This window comes from Nannobrachium achirus (genome assembly GCF_963921795.1).
Source record: "Nannobrachium achirus genome assembly, chromosome: 11".
In the NCBI taxonomy this organism is placed as follows: domain Eukaryota; kingdom Metazoa; phylum Chordata; class Actinopteri; order Myctophiformes; family Myctophidae; genus Nannobrachium; species Nannobrachium achirus.
In genome coordinates, this window is record NC_137820.1 from 39,777,647 (window position 1) to 39,791,543 (window position 13,897).

A 13,897-nucleotide genomic window follows, 5' to 3' on the forward strand; every position below is an offset into this window, starting at 1 on the left:
GGGTTTGCATTAAAGGGGGAACCGGCACTGTGTCTGCAACACAGTCGGAGGCACAGACAGATACAGAGATCTCCATAATGGGCATAAAGGGACACAGACAAACAGATGGAGGAGGAGACAAACTTAATGCAAACCCCATTATACCTGTTGTCATATACCCGTTTTGACCATCTGTTTGCCTGTGTCCATTTATGCCCATATATGGAGATATCTGTATCTGTCTGTCTGCGTCCACTTTATGCCCATATATGGAGATCTTTGACCATCTCTTTGCCTGTGTCCATTTATGCCCATATATGGAGATATCTGTATCTGTCTGTCTGCATCCATTTTATGCCCATATATGGAGATCTATGCAGACACAGTGCCAGTTCCGGAAAATCCTGATGTCAGACATCAGAATCTGAACCTTTCGTGCTGGTTCCAGAAAATCGTGTATCGGGTCGGGTCGAGGCCGAGCACTGCACTACCTGCTGCGGTGGGGAACGCGCGTGCCGAATTTGAAATAGGGAATGAATGCCCCACCCTTTAATGCAAACCCCATGAATGCCCCACCCTTTAATGCAAACCCCAATATACCTGTTGTCATAGGACCCGTTTTGACCATCTGTTTGTCCACTTATGCCCATATATGAAGATCTCTGCACACACAGTACCGGAAAACTCTGATGTCAGACATCAGCTCCTTATACAGGCATTCATTTTATTCCCATATATGGAGAACGCACGTGCCGGTGGGACGAACGGTTCTCGAGATACGCGGATTACATACATACATACACAATCACAGAGATTTTTTGTTGACTCATGTGGCGTACGTGATGTCAGAGCCTTTTATGAAGTGATGTCACAATGAGTCAGAGCTTGCGCCGATTTCCTCCGGAACAGCCTGATGTCAACAATCAGCCCCGCATAAGGAGATTCCGAACGTTTCGCGCCGGTTAGGGAAAACCGCGGGTCGGGTCGAGGCCCGGCACTGCACTCCGTGCCCCGGCGGGGAACGTGCGTGCCGAATCTGAAGCCGGTGGGACGTACGGTTCTCGAGATACGCGGATTACAGACAGACAGACAGACAGACAGACACGCAGAGACTTCTCGCATTCATAGATAGACTAGAAGCAGTCGGCGCCCTGGCCAATTCGGGAACTGTAAACCCCATTATACCTGTTGTCATAGGATCTGTTTTGACCATCTGTTTGCGTGTGTCCATTTATGCCCATATATGGGGATATCTGTCTGTCTACGTCCATTTTATGTCCATATATGGAGATCTCTGTAGGACCTGTTTTGACCATCTGTTTGCCTGTGTCCATTTATGCCCATATATGGAGTTATCTGTCTGTCTGCGTCCATTTTATGCCCATATATGGAGATCTCTGTAGGACCTGTATTGACCATCTGTTTGCCTGTGTCCATTTATGCTCATATATGGAGATATCTGTATCTGTCTGTCTGCATCCATTTCATGCCCATATATGGAGATCTCTGTATCTGTTTGTCTGTGTCCCTTTATGCCCATTATGGAGATCTCTGTATCTGTCTGTGCCTCCGACTGTGTTGCAGACACAGTGCTGGTTCTCCCTTTAATGCAAACCCCATTATACCTGTTGTCATAGGACCCGTTTTGACCATCTGTTTGCCTGTGTCCATTTATGCCCATATATGGAGATATCTGTATCTGGCTTTTTGCGTCCATTTTATGGCCATATATGGAGATCTTTGACCATCTGTTTGCCTGTGTCCATTTATGCTCATATATGGAGATATCCGTATCTGTCACGTATCGGATCGGGTCGAGGCCGGGCACTGCACTACCTGCTGCGGCGGGGAACGCACGTGCCGAATTTGAAATAGGGAATGAATGCCCCACCCTTTAATCTATGCAGACACAGTACCAGTTCCCGGAAAATCCTGATGTCAGACATCAGAATCCGAACCTTTAGTGCTGTCATAAGAGCCGTTTTGACCATATGTTTGCCTGTGTCCTTTTATGCCCATATAGGAACATCAGAATACGTAACCATGGCATTTTTTGTTGACTCATGTGGTGTACGTGATCTCAGAGCCTTTTATGAAGTGATGTCACAATGAGTCAGCGCTTGCGCCGATTTCCTCCGGAACAGCCTGATGTCAACAATCAGCTCCGCATAAGGAGATTCCGAACGTTTTGCGCCGGTTTCGGAAAACCGCGAGTCGGGTCGGGTCGAGGCCCGGCACTGCACTCCGCGCGGCGGCGGGGAACGCGCATGCCGAATCTGAAGCCGGTGGGACGAACGGTTCTCGAGATACGCGGATTACAAACAGACAGACACGCAGACAGACAGAGATTTGTCGCATTTATAGATAGATAATTGCAAATATTAAAAGCTTCTGACTAACACATTTTTTCCTTACACTTTAAATAACCATAAGAAAAGAAATAAGACTATTTGCAAAAGGGTAATGTGTTATTAAAATATTTCTGATAAGTAAATACATATTTGTTCAAGTTTAAACTGTTAAAGTTAAGCATATCATGTGGGTCAACTTACCCCTTGACTTGGATCAACTTACCCCTAACCCGGGGCAAGTTGAGCCACTTGACCACTTTTATTTAATAAGTCATGTTTTCATGGTCCTTTGTCATAGATGCTAACTCATAATTTCAAATGATAGAAGACATCCTGAAATATGTCTAGATGTTTTGATTTTACTGCCATCTCACTTCTTCTTGCTTCCAGGGCAACTTAAGCAAAAAGTGATTCATCTTACCCCGTTCTCCCCTACTGCACTATCACTGTACATAAACAGCTGAAGAAAAGATTTGATTATGTCAGCCAGGCTAAGATCCAAATGTAACAGTGTGATTTGACCTATCAACTACACCTCTCCTCCCACACGATGTGTCCCTGAAACTCCAAACACACGGCATGGTAAAACAAGTCACTTCGCCTACAGACATTTTAAATGTGCCTGTCCACTGCATTTATCACACCACTCCACCTGCCTCACAATAGAGCCCACAGTATTCCAATTAACATCCATCAACAGTAAAGATAGTGTTTAAAGAATGCTACTCACAGAGTATGACCAGGATAATGATGCCAGCCAATAGGAGAAGACACAGCCCCACACACACTGCAGCAGCTATGTAGAGATTCTGCTTTGAATCTTCAGAGCCTGAAAAACACACGACACCAACATTAAGACTCATCATCACTCACCTTAGGTTTAAAATGGTTTTGTACCAAAATAAGACATTTAAAATAAGTGACACTTCTTTACAAGCTGTGGTGGTGTAGCATTCAGAGTCTTTTATTGATGATCATTTAATTATTTGATGATGATCGTTATTTTACATGTTTAAGCAGGGCAAGGTTTATGTATAGCATGACACTTTGTAATGTGTTTGAAAGAGTAGTGTAATATGTTTGTTAATCTTATTTTTTATTTTACCTCCATGCTGCTCTTGTACTGTGTTGTTCTGTGCAGCATCCTGCTGTGTCCCAGAGTCAAAGTCGTCTACAGTCACATAGAAGGGCTCTTGGTCATCTGGATTGACATAGGCATCTTCTATCGGCTCTTCTCTCTCTCCTCTCTCCATCTGTCTCTCTCCTCGGCCAAATCTGACCTTCTTGGTCAGGTCTGGCCCGGTGTTGACATACACGTCCTCAGTCATTGTAGTTCATTGTCAAACTGCATCTGTTCTACAACTTGTTGGAAAACTTAAAAGTCGCAAAAGAGGAAGATGGCAATGAATGCATTGAAAGAATAGTGAAGTAATTATCCTACAAACTTCCCATTTGATGAATGCCAAGCAGCCTAACCTTAACTGATGTATAACCTCTATTAATGTAAGAGGAAACGCAGTACAATGATCGTGGTGAATTTGCATCTGTCAATGGGACAGTCTGTTAATCATGACTAAAGACTTCTTAATTTTCTGTGCGTTCCCACCGAAAGATGCAAAATGTGTGTACCGCCGTTCGCTGCCCACCAACGCTGACCAGCAGCAGGGCGATTCAAGCGACTATCCAAATATACAGTATTTGAACTTTCGTGGCAACGCACCCACAGGCTGAGCTACCTGGCAGGCACATACTGTACGGTACAGTAAGTCATCAGATCATCAGAAAATGAAATCTTTTACTGGACACCTAATTTTACTGGACGGGGAGTACGTGCCGTACCGTCCTTCATTCGACCCACTGGTTTTTAAACTTTACATAAACCCACTGACACGCCAGTGTCAAATAAAACCTCAATTGAGACTTTTACAGGGGAAACTGTTTCGTAACTGCAGATTATACATTGTTGTGTGGTTGCGCGCATAACTATAAGTGCACCGTTAAAAGTTACTGCTTTTCCTTTTACTCCTCTGTGAACTCTCTCAACTCCTCATTTATTAGCGCAACGGCCCGTCGAGTTGGCTTGGCAGCAACATGCAGTGTGTTTCTTAGTAATTGAACCTTCTCTTCTCTCCCATTAATTAAAACGGGGGAAACCTCCCTGCGTGTTGCGCTCGCCACCGGTGCCAACAGGGATGTCAAAATCCTTTTTTTTTAAGGAACACTTTTTTCGTCCATTTTCAACCTAGTGTATCTTCATATAATTGGTTGTCACTAATGCTCACTATAAGATGGCAACATTTCTGTCTACTCACTATGTGTGTGTGTGTGTGTGTGTGTGTTTGTGTGTGTGTGTGTGTGTGTGTGTGTGTGTGTGTGTGTGTGTGTGTGTGTGTGTGTGTGTGTGTGTGTGTGTGTGTGTGTGTGTGTGTGTGTGTGCGTGCGTGTGTGTGTGTGTGTGTGTACCATATGTGCGTGTGTGCGTGTGCGTGTGTGTGCGTGTGTATGTGCATGTGTGTGTGTGTGAGTGTGTGCATGTGTGTGTGTGTGAGTGTGTGTGTGTGTGTGTGTGTGTGTGTGTGTGTGTGTGTGTGTGTGTGTGTGTGTGTGTGTGTCTGTGTGTGTGTGTGTGTGTGTGTGTGTGTGTGTGTGTGTGTGTGTGTGTTCACGTCTTTTGGTCACAGGGTGAATGACACGCCCACATGCTCAGATAACAGACTGAATATAAGTTCTTCTGTTTGTAGTCTTCAGCACATCAGCAGCACTTCAACACAGGAAGGACCTAGCCTCGTGTTGCCAGGCTTTACTCGGGAAGGACCACAACACAGAGTAGGTTTCTCTTCTCTTCTCTTCTCTTCTCTTCTCTTCTCTTCTCTTCTCTTCTCTTCTCTTCTCTTCTCTTCTCTTCTCTTCTCCTCTCCTCATCTTCAGAAATATCACTATAACCTCTCTCTCGCTCTCTCTCTCTCTGAAGGAAATCATCATCATCATCATCATCATCATCATCATCATCATCATCATCATCATCATCGTCGTCGTCATCATCATCATCATCATCTTTACCATGAGGATTCTGATTGTGTGTCTACTTCTCTGCGCTGTGATGCCTCTGACTGGAGCCATATCAGGTGTGTGTATGTACTATGTATGTGTGCAAATCGAAATAATTCACAATTTCCCAATAAGATTTATTTACTTTTTTTTAAGCTTACAACATGGCATGGAGTGTGAGCTTGTAGATCTGCTATTTTTGAATGGACAACATATGGATGGATGAAGTGGTTAAAATGATTGTGATGTTGTATTAAACACGATATAGCCTATCCCACTTTGAGAACCACTGGTGTAGAGTAGCAGAAAGCTGTTCATGTCAATAATGACTCAAGTAGAAGTAAAAGTAGTTATGCAAATTACTTGAGTAAGAAAGCATCTAGTGAAAAGACTATGCAAGTAGGCTGCTGAGATACTGGTTAAAAAAAGTATATATATATATTTATATATATATATATATATATATATATATATATATATATATATATACCTGACTGTCACTTATCTCCCGATTAGGGAGTCTTACTGGTTCATATACACTGCCATGCGGTCCACCAAATGTAACTATCATGTCATGTTTAACCCTCCCACTCCAGAGCGCTGTATGGAGCCCAAGAAGGCGGGGCCGTGTAAAGTGACGCTGCGCCGCTGGTATTTCAACGCCGCCTCAAAGGAGTGCCAGCTGTTCACATGGGGGGGATGCAGTATGGGGTTATATTTAGGACATAATTAATTCGTATTCGTACTTTGCCTTTTTTTTACTCGTAAACATTTTTACCAAAAAAACTATACGTAAACAAATTAATTGGAAAAAAATATCCGTAAAAAAAAAAAAAGTATGAATGTTTTTGGGGAAGCTGCAGTGATTATAATGCCAAAACAAAAAAACAAGACAAAATACGAATATTTTCTTACTGATTTACGAGTGGTTTTGTTGGTTACTTCATCACGAATGCTTTCGTCATCTCACGCACACGAATCTGTATCACGCGCACACGAATGCATGCCTGGAATCAAACGGCCAATAATCACGTGATCAGCAGAGAGCCAATGGAGTGCGGCCTTTCCCACTAGCCAATCATAATTCTCCATTCTTGGCAGCGGTTGCCATGTCTGGTAAAAGTGAGTAATCTCTGCTTTCTGTTGTTTGTTCCTCACATAATATGCCCTATATAAAACCTATATCCACACGATATTTGTTTTTAAACTATTGACTAAATTGACTAATCAATCATTTTTATACATTAAATAAAATAGAAATGCATATATTATTAATACACACGATAAAAGCACTGATAAAGGTCACTTACAGATGCTGCAAATCAAAACTAGACAATTAACCTTACCTCTGGCCCTGACCTTTTTACTGTAAATACAATATTTATTGTTTCTTATTTTTTTCTTATGATTGATGATACAATGTGCACAATAACCTAATGTATTTTATTATTCTGTCATTTAATGTACATAGCATCCATGAAATGTGAAATGGATGATTACAAAAACAGACCATTTGGCCAAAACAAACTAGTTACTATGATGAACAGTGTTTCATAACAGATTACAGTACAACTTTGACTGTACAACCTGGATTAACGAACATTTTGCTAATAAAGAATGCAATCAATTCCTAATGTAATTTATTTACTTACCAGCAGACCCTCTGATGTTATAACCAAGCTAAATAAGTGTTCATGTACAATAGGTTATTTCACATTGATGTTAGCAGACAGTGATGACCAAGATCAACTTTAGGCTGGAAGGAAAAAATGCTACAATAGTCAAATACAAATGCACAGAATTATATTTTATTAGACAGTGGCTCCACAGTGTGTGGCAACCAGGTTAATCAAACAGATTTTCCTGCCGAGTCCCCTTTTCAATGATGTGTTCAATTGCTGAATCTTATTTGTTAGTTTCTTTCTACATGAAAACGAATTATAATAGAACTTGCAGAATTAATTGTACAAAATTATCGATGTGATTGTTTAGAGATGTAAAGGATGTTTGGAGGAGGGTTTCAGTATTTCTAATGTAGGTGTTGTAACCAGGGCAGGAATTTCAGGGAGGCCATGAAGGCCATGGCCGTCGTTGCCCCTCAGTTTGGCCTTGTGCCCCTCCAAAATATGGCATGCCCTGAGGCCACAGTGGCCTTAATGCCCCAGCTGACTGTACCACTTTCTCCTCTGTCTCTGTCTTGCTAACATGTGACACCAGTGTCTTTCTTGTCATGTAGACAACAGTGTAGTGTTGAGTTCCCATTTATAAACCAATCCAGTATCTTTGATTTGTACAGGGCTGAGGCTGAGCATCAGATTGTAAATACCCATTTATTTATTTCACAGCAGATATTCTACATATTAAATGTAACATTTAAATTAAATTCATTATTTAAATGGACTAAAATTGTCGTTTTATTTGATGGCCTTCCTGCCCCGGCATTTGGCTTTTGGGCCCTCAAAAAATGGACTACACTAAAGGCCAAGTGGCCTTGCCCCTAAAACGATGAAATTCCAGGCCTGGTTGTAACAGTAATACAGTGCCTGGAAAGGGCATTACATAGAACTGAAAATGGAAGGACCATAGGTTAAGTGTCTGTTCAGCTCTACAACGCTCTTCAACCTACTAAGGCTAGACTCATTGGCTAAGTTGACCTCAACAATGAAGATAGATGTCCCTACTGTGGTGTCAAATTTCAACATCTCAAAAGTGCATTCTGCTGTAATTATATTAGAAATGGGCAAATAAATAAGAATACAAATAAGCAAATAAAGAAACATTGCACTGCCCTAAACTATTTTTAAACAGTAACAGAGCACACATGACACACATTAACCACTGTGTGCTGGATCACCTGATTCGAATGATATCAACGCACTTAATGCAAAATATTCACGTGCTTTCAGAGGCTTCAATGCTGAGATATCCTGCATACTGGGATATCCATATCCCGTATCCCACAATGAATGCAGAGAAAAGCAGAGAAAAATATCCTCAGATGCAGAGATATTAGTAGTAAAATGACGACATCTAGTGGTCAACCTCAGAGGAGCGCAAAAATAAAACCTGAGGTGAAACCCAGCCTCGAACTAGAAGCCAGCCATGCTCTGTTCCCCGGTGTAACGCTCCACGCCACAGACCCCGACGGAGCGGCGCGGTATTGGGCGGCGATGACCCCCGTGAGGAGCCACCGAGGCGAGCGCTAGCGAAGCCGAGTTGCCGCGACGAGCGGTGGGAACGCCGCCCAATCCCACTCAGCCGCGTTACCGAGTTACGTGCCGTTATGGACAGAATAGTAAATATTCAGTCCCTCACTATCAACGTCTGCCCCACTGCACGTCTACCCCACTATCCACGTAATAGATAAATGCACACAAAAGGAGTAACATCATCCGTTCATTAGCTCAATCAGTAGAGCACGGATGCAATAAACCCACGGTTTGGGTTCGATTCCCCCGAGGGGAATAATATTCAAGGCGAGAGATATCGGCGCATGCGTACTTCAAAGTAGATACTCCTCCTTGGATACACTGTGGATACTATCTGCGTTCAAACGTCTGAAAAAGGGTGATAAAGTCCGGTTGAATGCGAAGATACCAGTCGAAGCGGGTGGCTGGATTCCAGGTAGTGAAGACTGTACGAGGGAGAAGGACACTTTGAGCAGAACACTTGTCGACATAACACCTGTCCAGGCAGGGAGGAACATGAACCCAGTGGGAATTAGGAACTTTGGTAACGATGCCACCCCAGAGCAAGAATATCATACAAGGTTTCATAATTTTAGATTGTAATTAGGGAAAAGCAAAGATGGGAGAGTTAAATGTTTTCATTTAGTTCTATTGTTTTAGCGATTTTAAATACTTTATTTCAGTGCATGTGTGCAAGTGCCTAAATGTGTCCTTTTAGACACAATAAGCTGGCAATTTATTTTATTACAATTTACAGTGACACTACTAGCCCCCATAAGTAACATCTGCCCATGAAAGATTGTGGTGCCTCTTTTTGAATGGACTTATTGTATCTAAAAATACATATTTAGCCAAGCACTGAAAGCAATGTAATCAAAATCGCTAAAATTATAGAAGAAAATTAACACATTTTAACACTCATCTTGTCTTTTCTCTAATTACAATCTAAATATGAAATCTTGTAAAGGTGTCCATTCAGTCAAGTTTGCGATTCTATGTGGTGATGTCAGACGGAGAGAGAGAAAAACAGAGAAACCATCACTCCTCGTGCTCATGGCGGAGGGCGTTGTAGAAGCCATGGAAATCACTGGGCAACACCTGCTTCATTTCTTGCAGATGTTTGAAGTTCATCGCTTTAATGGTGCGGCGGCAGGTGTAGAGTGGGGACACTGTGATGTTGCTCTTCTTCCTCAGTGATGGGGACTCGTAGGGCTTCCAGGCGTCTGAGTGGTCGATCTTGTACTCCATACTGCCATCAACGTTGTACCTAGGATGAATACAAGGACAGTGACAGGGGAGAAAAGTCAGGTTTTAATACTCATTAAATAATGTTTGTTTTGGTTTCCGCAGCCATGTCATTATTATGTATTCAAATACCTGATTGCTCGGAGGTCATGCACGGTGGGATCCCCAGTGACCTTTCCCGGGCGGATGGCTTTGCAGAGGTTCACCTGGCTGAAGTTTTTGAAGAAAGTGTGGTCTACATACTTCACTTGGTATGGCCTGGGATTGGTACGGGCTTCCCGGATGGCAACGACATACTCAGCTGGAACGCAGATGTCTCTGTTCCTCAGTCTTCTCTCAATCACACTGTGCACAGGATGTACTCATCATAAGAGGGATGTTCTTCGAGGAAGTGCACGATGCACGAAGCAAACTCGTTGGCAGAGAGACCAGCTTCACCCTCGTGCCATAAGTAATTTGATGCATCATGTGAAGTCATGTCATACATGGTAAAGTTATGGACACAGAGCTTGGTCTTGAAATAGAGGGATGAGGCCTGTAGCAAGGAGCAGAGCAGGAGCCCCTGAAGATCCATGCATGTCACCAAGGTCTTCTCACCTGCCTCGTCTTTGTCCTTCTGCTTCATGGCTTGTGCAGTGTCCTTTTTGTTGCAGTGCTCCTTCCATGTGGCAGCCTCAATGTTCCCAGCCTTGAACGCACAGCAGGTATCACACTGGTCTTTCTTCGGGTGAAAAAGAGAGTAATTCAAAAATTAAACATTCTGGTGAACACTTGCCTTGACAGCGCCTGGATGCCATGGTCTGCACTGGAACGGATATACTCTGCATGGAGGTGATTGATGGACTTGAACACAGGCTCCAGGTACATCTTAGTTGCCTGATCTCAGACTCAGCTCTGAGAGTGGGCGGGGTCTCTGGTCTGGAAGCAGGCTAACATCTTAGAGGACGAGGACCGGCAGTAGTGCGAGGGAACTTTTGGAAGGTCCAGAAGGAAGGTCTTCAAGAAGTCAGACTCCTCTTTCCTTACCCTCACCCGCTTCTGCTTATCTTCCTCAGTAGGGCTTTTCCCTCTTCTTCCTACCCACTTCAAAAAAGACCACTGCTTCAAGCCTAGGGTTGACAGGAACATGCGTTGGCACACTCCGAGTCTCCTGCCATCTACGACAAGGTGACAGAAAATGGATGCCGACCTCCTGGATTTCTCTGCTCCTGTCCTCCGTCGCTTTACACTGCTCACCTCTACCAATGATGCAACATAAATCTTCCTCTCCTCTCTCAGTCTAATTTCTTCCAGAAGTACTTGAAGATCTCTTCTCGCTTCGACTCTTCCACTTCTCTGCAGTGCAGTTTACTGGACCTGTGGCCGGCTGCAGACTGACATGACACACCCATTTTTCTTCCCTCCTTTAACACTGACTCTCTATTCTTCCTAGGCCAGATATGACTGGCCTATCATTCTACGCCTCTTCTGGATGTTGTTCTTCCAGCCCTCTGGATTTCTCCTCTTCCTACAGAGACCAGCATCAACACCTGAGGAGTCTTCTTCCACCTCAAGTCCTATATTGTGTCACAAAAAGAGAGAAAATTTGTCATTCAGACCATTAGTGTGCGAGTCTCTCTGTGTGTATCTGTGCAGCCCCTTGCGTGCACATCTGTGTGGGTATGTACATGTGTACTGTATGGATGTGTAGTTGAAGGAAAATAGTTAAATAGCAAACATGCACCATGCAAGATACTACATTACACACATGTGCATCAATGTGTCCATATTAATAATGACAACAACACCTTCATTTCCAGATTCCGATTCACCAGGAGAATCACCATGTTGGTCACGTTCAGGTGTCCAGTTTCGATCAAGCGGATCTGGGAAAGAAAGAGGAACAAACAGAATGCACACGTTGACATAATTCAGTGTTGCTAGGACTTTGCATTCTTTGCTCTGGCTGACTTAAGCCTGGTTGTACACAAACCTTCTTCGTCCCCACTTGTGTCGTCATCCTCAACTCCTTCAGAATCTTCATCCTCCACATTTGAGTCCGGCTCAACTCTGTCTGCACCTAAAGAACAGAAAAGAAATATGAGATGTTCTCACATTAAGTGTGAGGCGCTTTCTGGTCATGTACAGTATGATTCTGAAGGAAAAAAATGAAAATGCAACATTCAGCAGTCACTATTTGTGTTTATTACAGTGATTATTAATAATAATACCTTCATATCCAGATTCAGCAGCACCAGAAGAATCACCATGTTGGTCACGTTTAGATGTTAGGGTTAGTGGTCGAGTGGATCTGGGAAAGAAAGAAACAAAATGAATGCAATGTTAACACACCTGCAATTCAGTGTCAGGCTTTGCTCTGGCCAATAGCCTCGGTTCCCTGGCACTTGTTAGTTTTACACCAACCTTCTTCTTCCCCACTTAAGTAGTCATCCTCAATTCCTTCTTCGCCTCCCTCATTTGAGTGAGGCGCAACAACTTCTGCTGCAGAAAAAGAGAAGAGACTGAATGTCAAATAGAAAACATGCAGCATTGACAATAATGCAAAGTGTCACATGTGTGCGTCATGTTTTTGTATGAAAGACTCTATACAGCTATTAATATTACCTTCATATCCAGATTCAGCAGCACCAGGATTATCCAACTCTAATTTAAGGTTCCATGATGAATCAAACCCTCTGGTAAAAACATAAGAGGAACACAATGTACAGTGAATGCAAAGTAGAAATTACATTGCCAAGATGTTGCATCCTTTGCCCTTAATCTGTTTTACCACAAACCTTACTTCTCTCTCAGTGGGTGTGTGTGCGTGCGACAAAGACAAACCTTCAATCTCCTCAATTGATGAGTCCTCCACAACTGCTTCTCCTGCTGCTTCTCCTGCTGAAAGGGGAAAAAGGTCACACAAATTAATGAAATGGCTACTTTTTAAGATTGTGATACTACAGCAGATACTGATTAACAATTTGTGTTAAGGTAATAATACTATGTTTGAAACTAGTACAGCAACAATTCAAAATGGGTACTTAGTGCATGTTTAGGGATTTGTAACTAGGACAGCAGGTACAATACAAAACCACACATATGTGTTTCTATGCACTATAATTCATAACACACCACACCACATACCTTCACTCCCAGATTGAATCAAAACAGCTGACCCAGCACTGGCAGCATCAACTTGGTCACAATCAAGTGCATCTTGGAAAGATACAGATTATCATTAGAACACTGAATACAGCAGCTAATTATTGTAATTCATGATTAAAACACTTTGATTTCCAAATTAATCACACAAGTTGCACCACAGCCAGAATCACTACACACATCATTAAACTGAGCTGACTTATTCCTATTTTTCTTTCTATTTTTTTTTATCCCACAAACCTTCTTCGCTGCTTTCACTGCTCTCTAGTACAGTCTCTGCCTCGTCATGTCTGCCCCTGACATACTTGACGCTAACCAAAGCACACAGCTCCTCCATAGAATACATCATCCTGAAATGTTATACTGAAAATAAAAGGAGAATACAGGGTTAAAATCAAGGGTAACACAATGGTGTAAAGAAATTAAGTACATTTTCTTAAGTACTGTACTTGAGTACAATATTGAGGTATTTGTACTTGACTAGAGTATTATCAATTTCCAATACTTTTAATCCACTATATCTCAGATCCAAATATTTTACTTTTACTCCACTACAAGCTGAATTATTTCCAATTTCCAATACTTGTACTCCTCTATATCACAGATCAAAATTATTGTACTTTAATACACAACAAGCTGAGTGCCTTTGGAGTACTTTTACTCCAATGCAAGCTCACAGTGCGACTCATTGTGAGCATGTAGATCTGCCATTTTCAAAATATTTGAAATGGGACATTCTGCATAGAGTACTTTTACTTTTGGCACTTTAAGTACATTTTGATGCCAACACTTTAGCCATTTTATCAAGTACATTTTGAATTCCAGACTTTTACTTGTAAAAGAGTATTTCTACATTACATTATTGATATTTGTACTTAAAGTAAAAACATTTGAGTACTTTTACCACACGTAATGGTACGTTTTTGTCCAGATGGAACCAAA

The 13,897-nt window shown here is 42.3% G+C and overlaps 1 protein-coding gene across 1 annotated transcript; it reads right to left on the minus strand.

Annotated features, from left to right (window-relative positions):
- Window positions 1-11,126: 11,126 nt before the first annotated feature.
- LOC308294846 (uncharacterized protein) lies at window positions 11,127-13,615 on the minus strand. The gene is made up of 9 exons (XM_080737730.1): window positions 13,196-13,615; window positions 12,938-13,009; window positions 12,635-12,691; window positions 12,416-12,486; window positions 12,215-12,292; window positions 12,022-12,101; window positions 11,784-11,870; window positions 11,599-11,676; window positions 11,127-11,367 (listed from the first exon to the last, which is right to left on the minus strand). Exons 6-9 carry the CDS (start codon window positions 12,058-12,060, stop codon window positions 11,263-11,265), a joined length of 309 nt encoding a protein of 102 aa, XP_080593856.1. The 5' UTR covers window positions 12,061-12,101; window positions 12,215-12,292; window positions 12,416-12,486; window positions 12,635-12,691; window positions 12,938-13,009; window positions 13,196-13,615; the 3' UTR covers window positions 11,127-11,262.
- Between the last annotated feature and the right edge of the window lie 282 nt (window positions 13,616-13,897).

What these genes read in the sequence shown, in the direction of transcription:
- LOC308294846 (XM_080737730.1), bottom strand. Translation starts at nt 12,060, where the DNA reads ATGGTGATTCTTCTGGTGCTGCTGAATCTGGATATGAAG. An exon ending in CACAAGTGGGGACGAAGAAG is followed by an intron (nt 11,677 to 11,783) that starts GTTTGTGTACAA and finishes TTTCTTTCCCAG; the next exon opens with ATCCGCTTGATCGAAACTGG. An exon ending in ATCGGAATCTGGAAATGAAG is followed by an intron (nt 11,368 to 11,598) that starts GTGTTGTTGTCA and finishes GACACAATATAG; the next exon opens with GACTTGAGGTGGAAGAAGAC.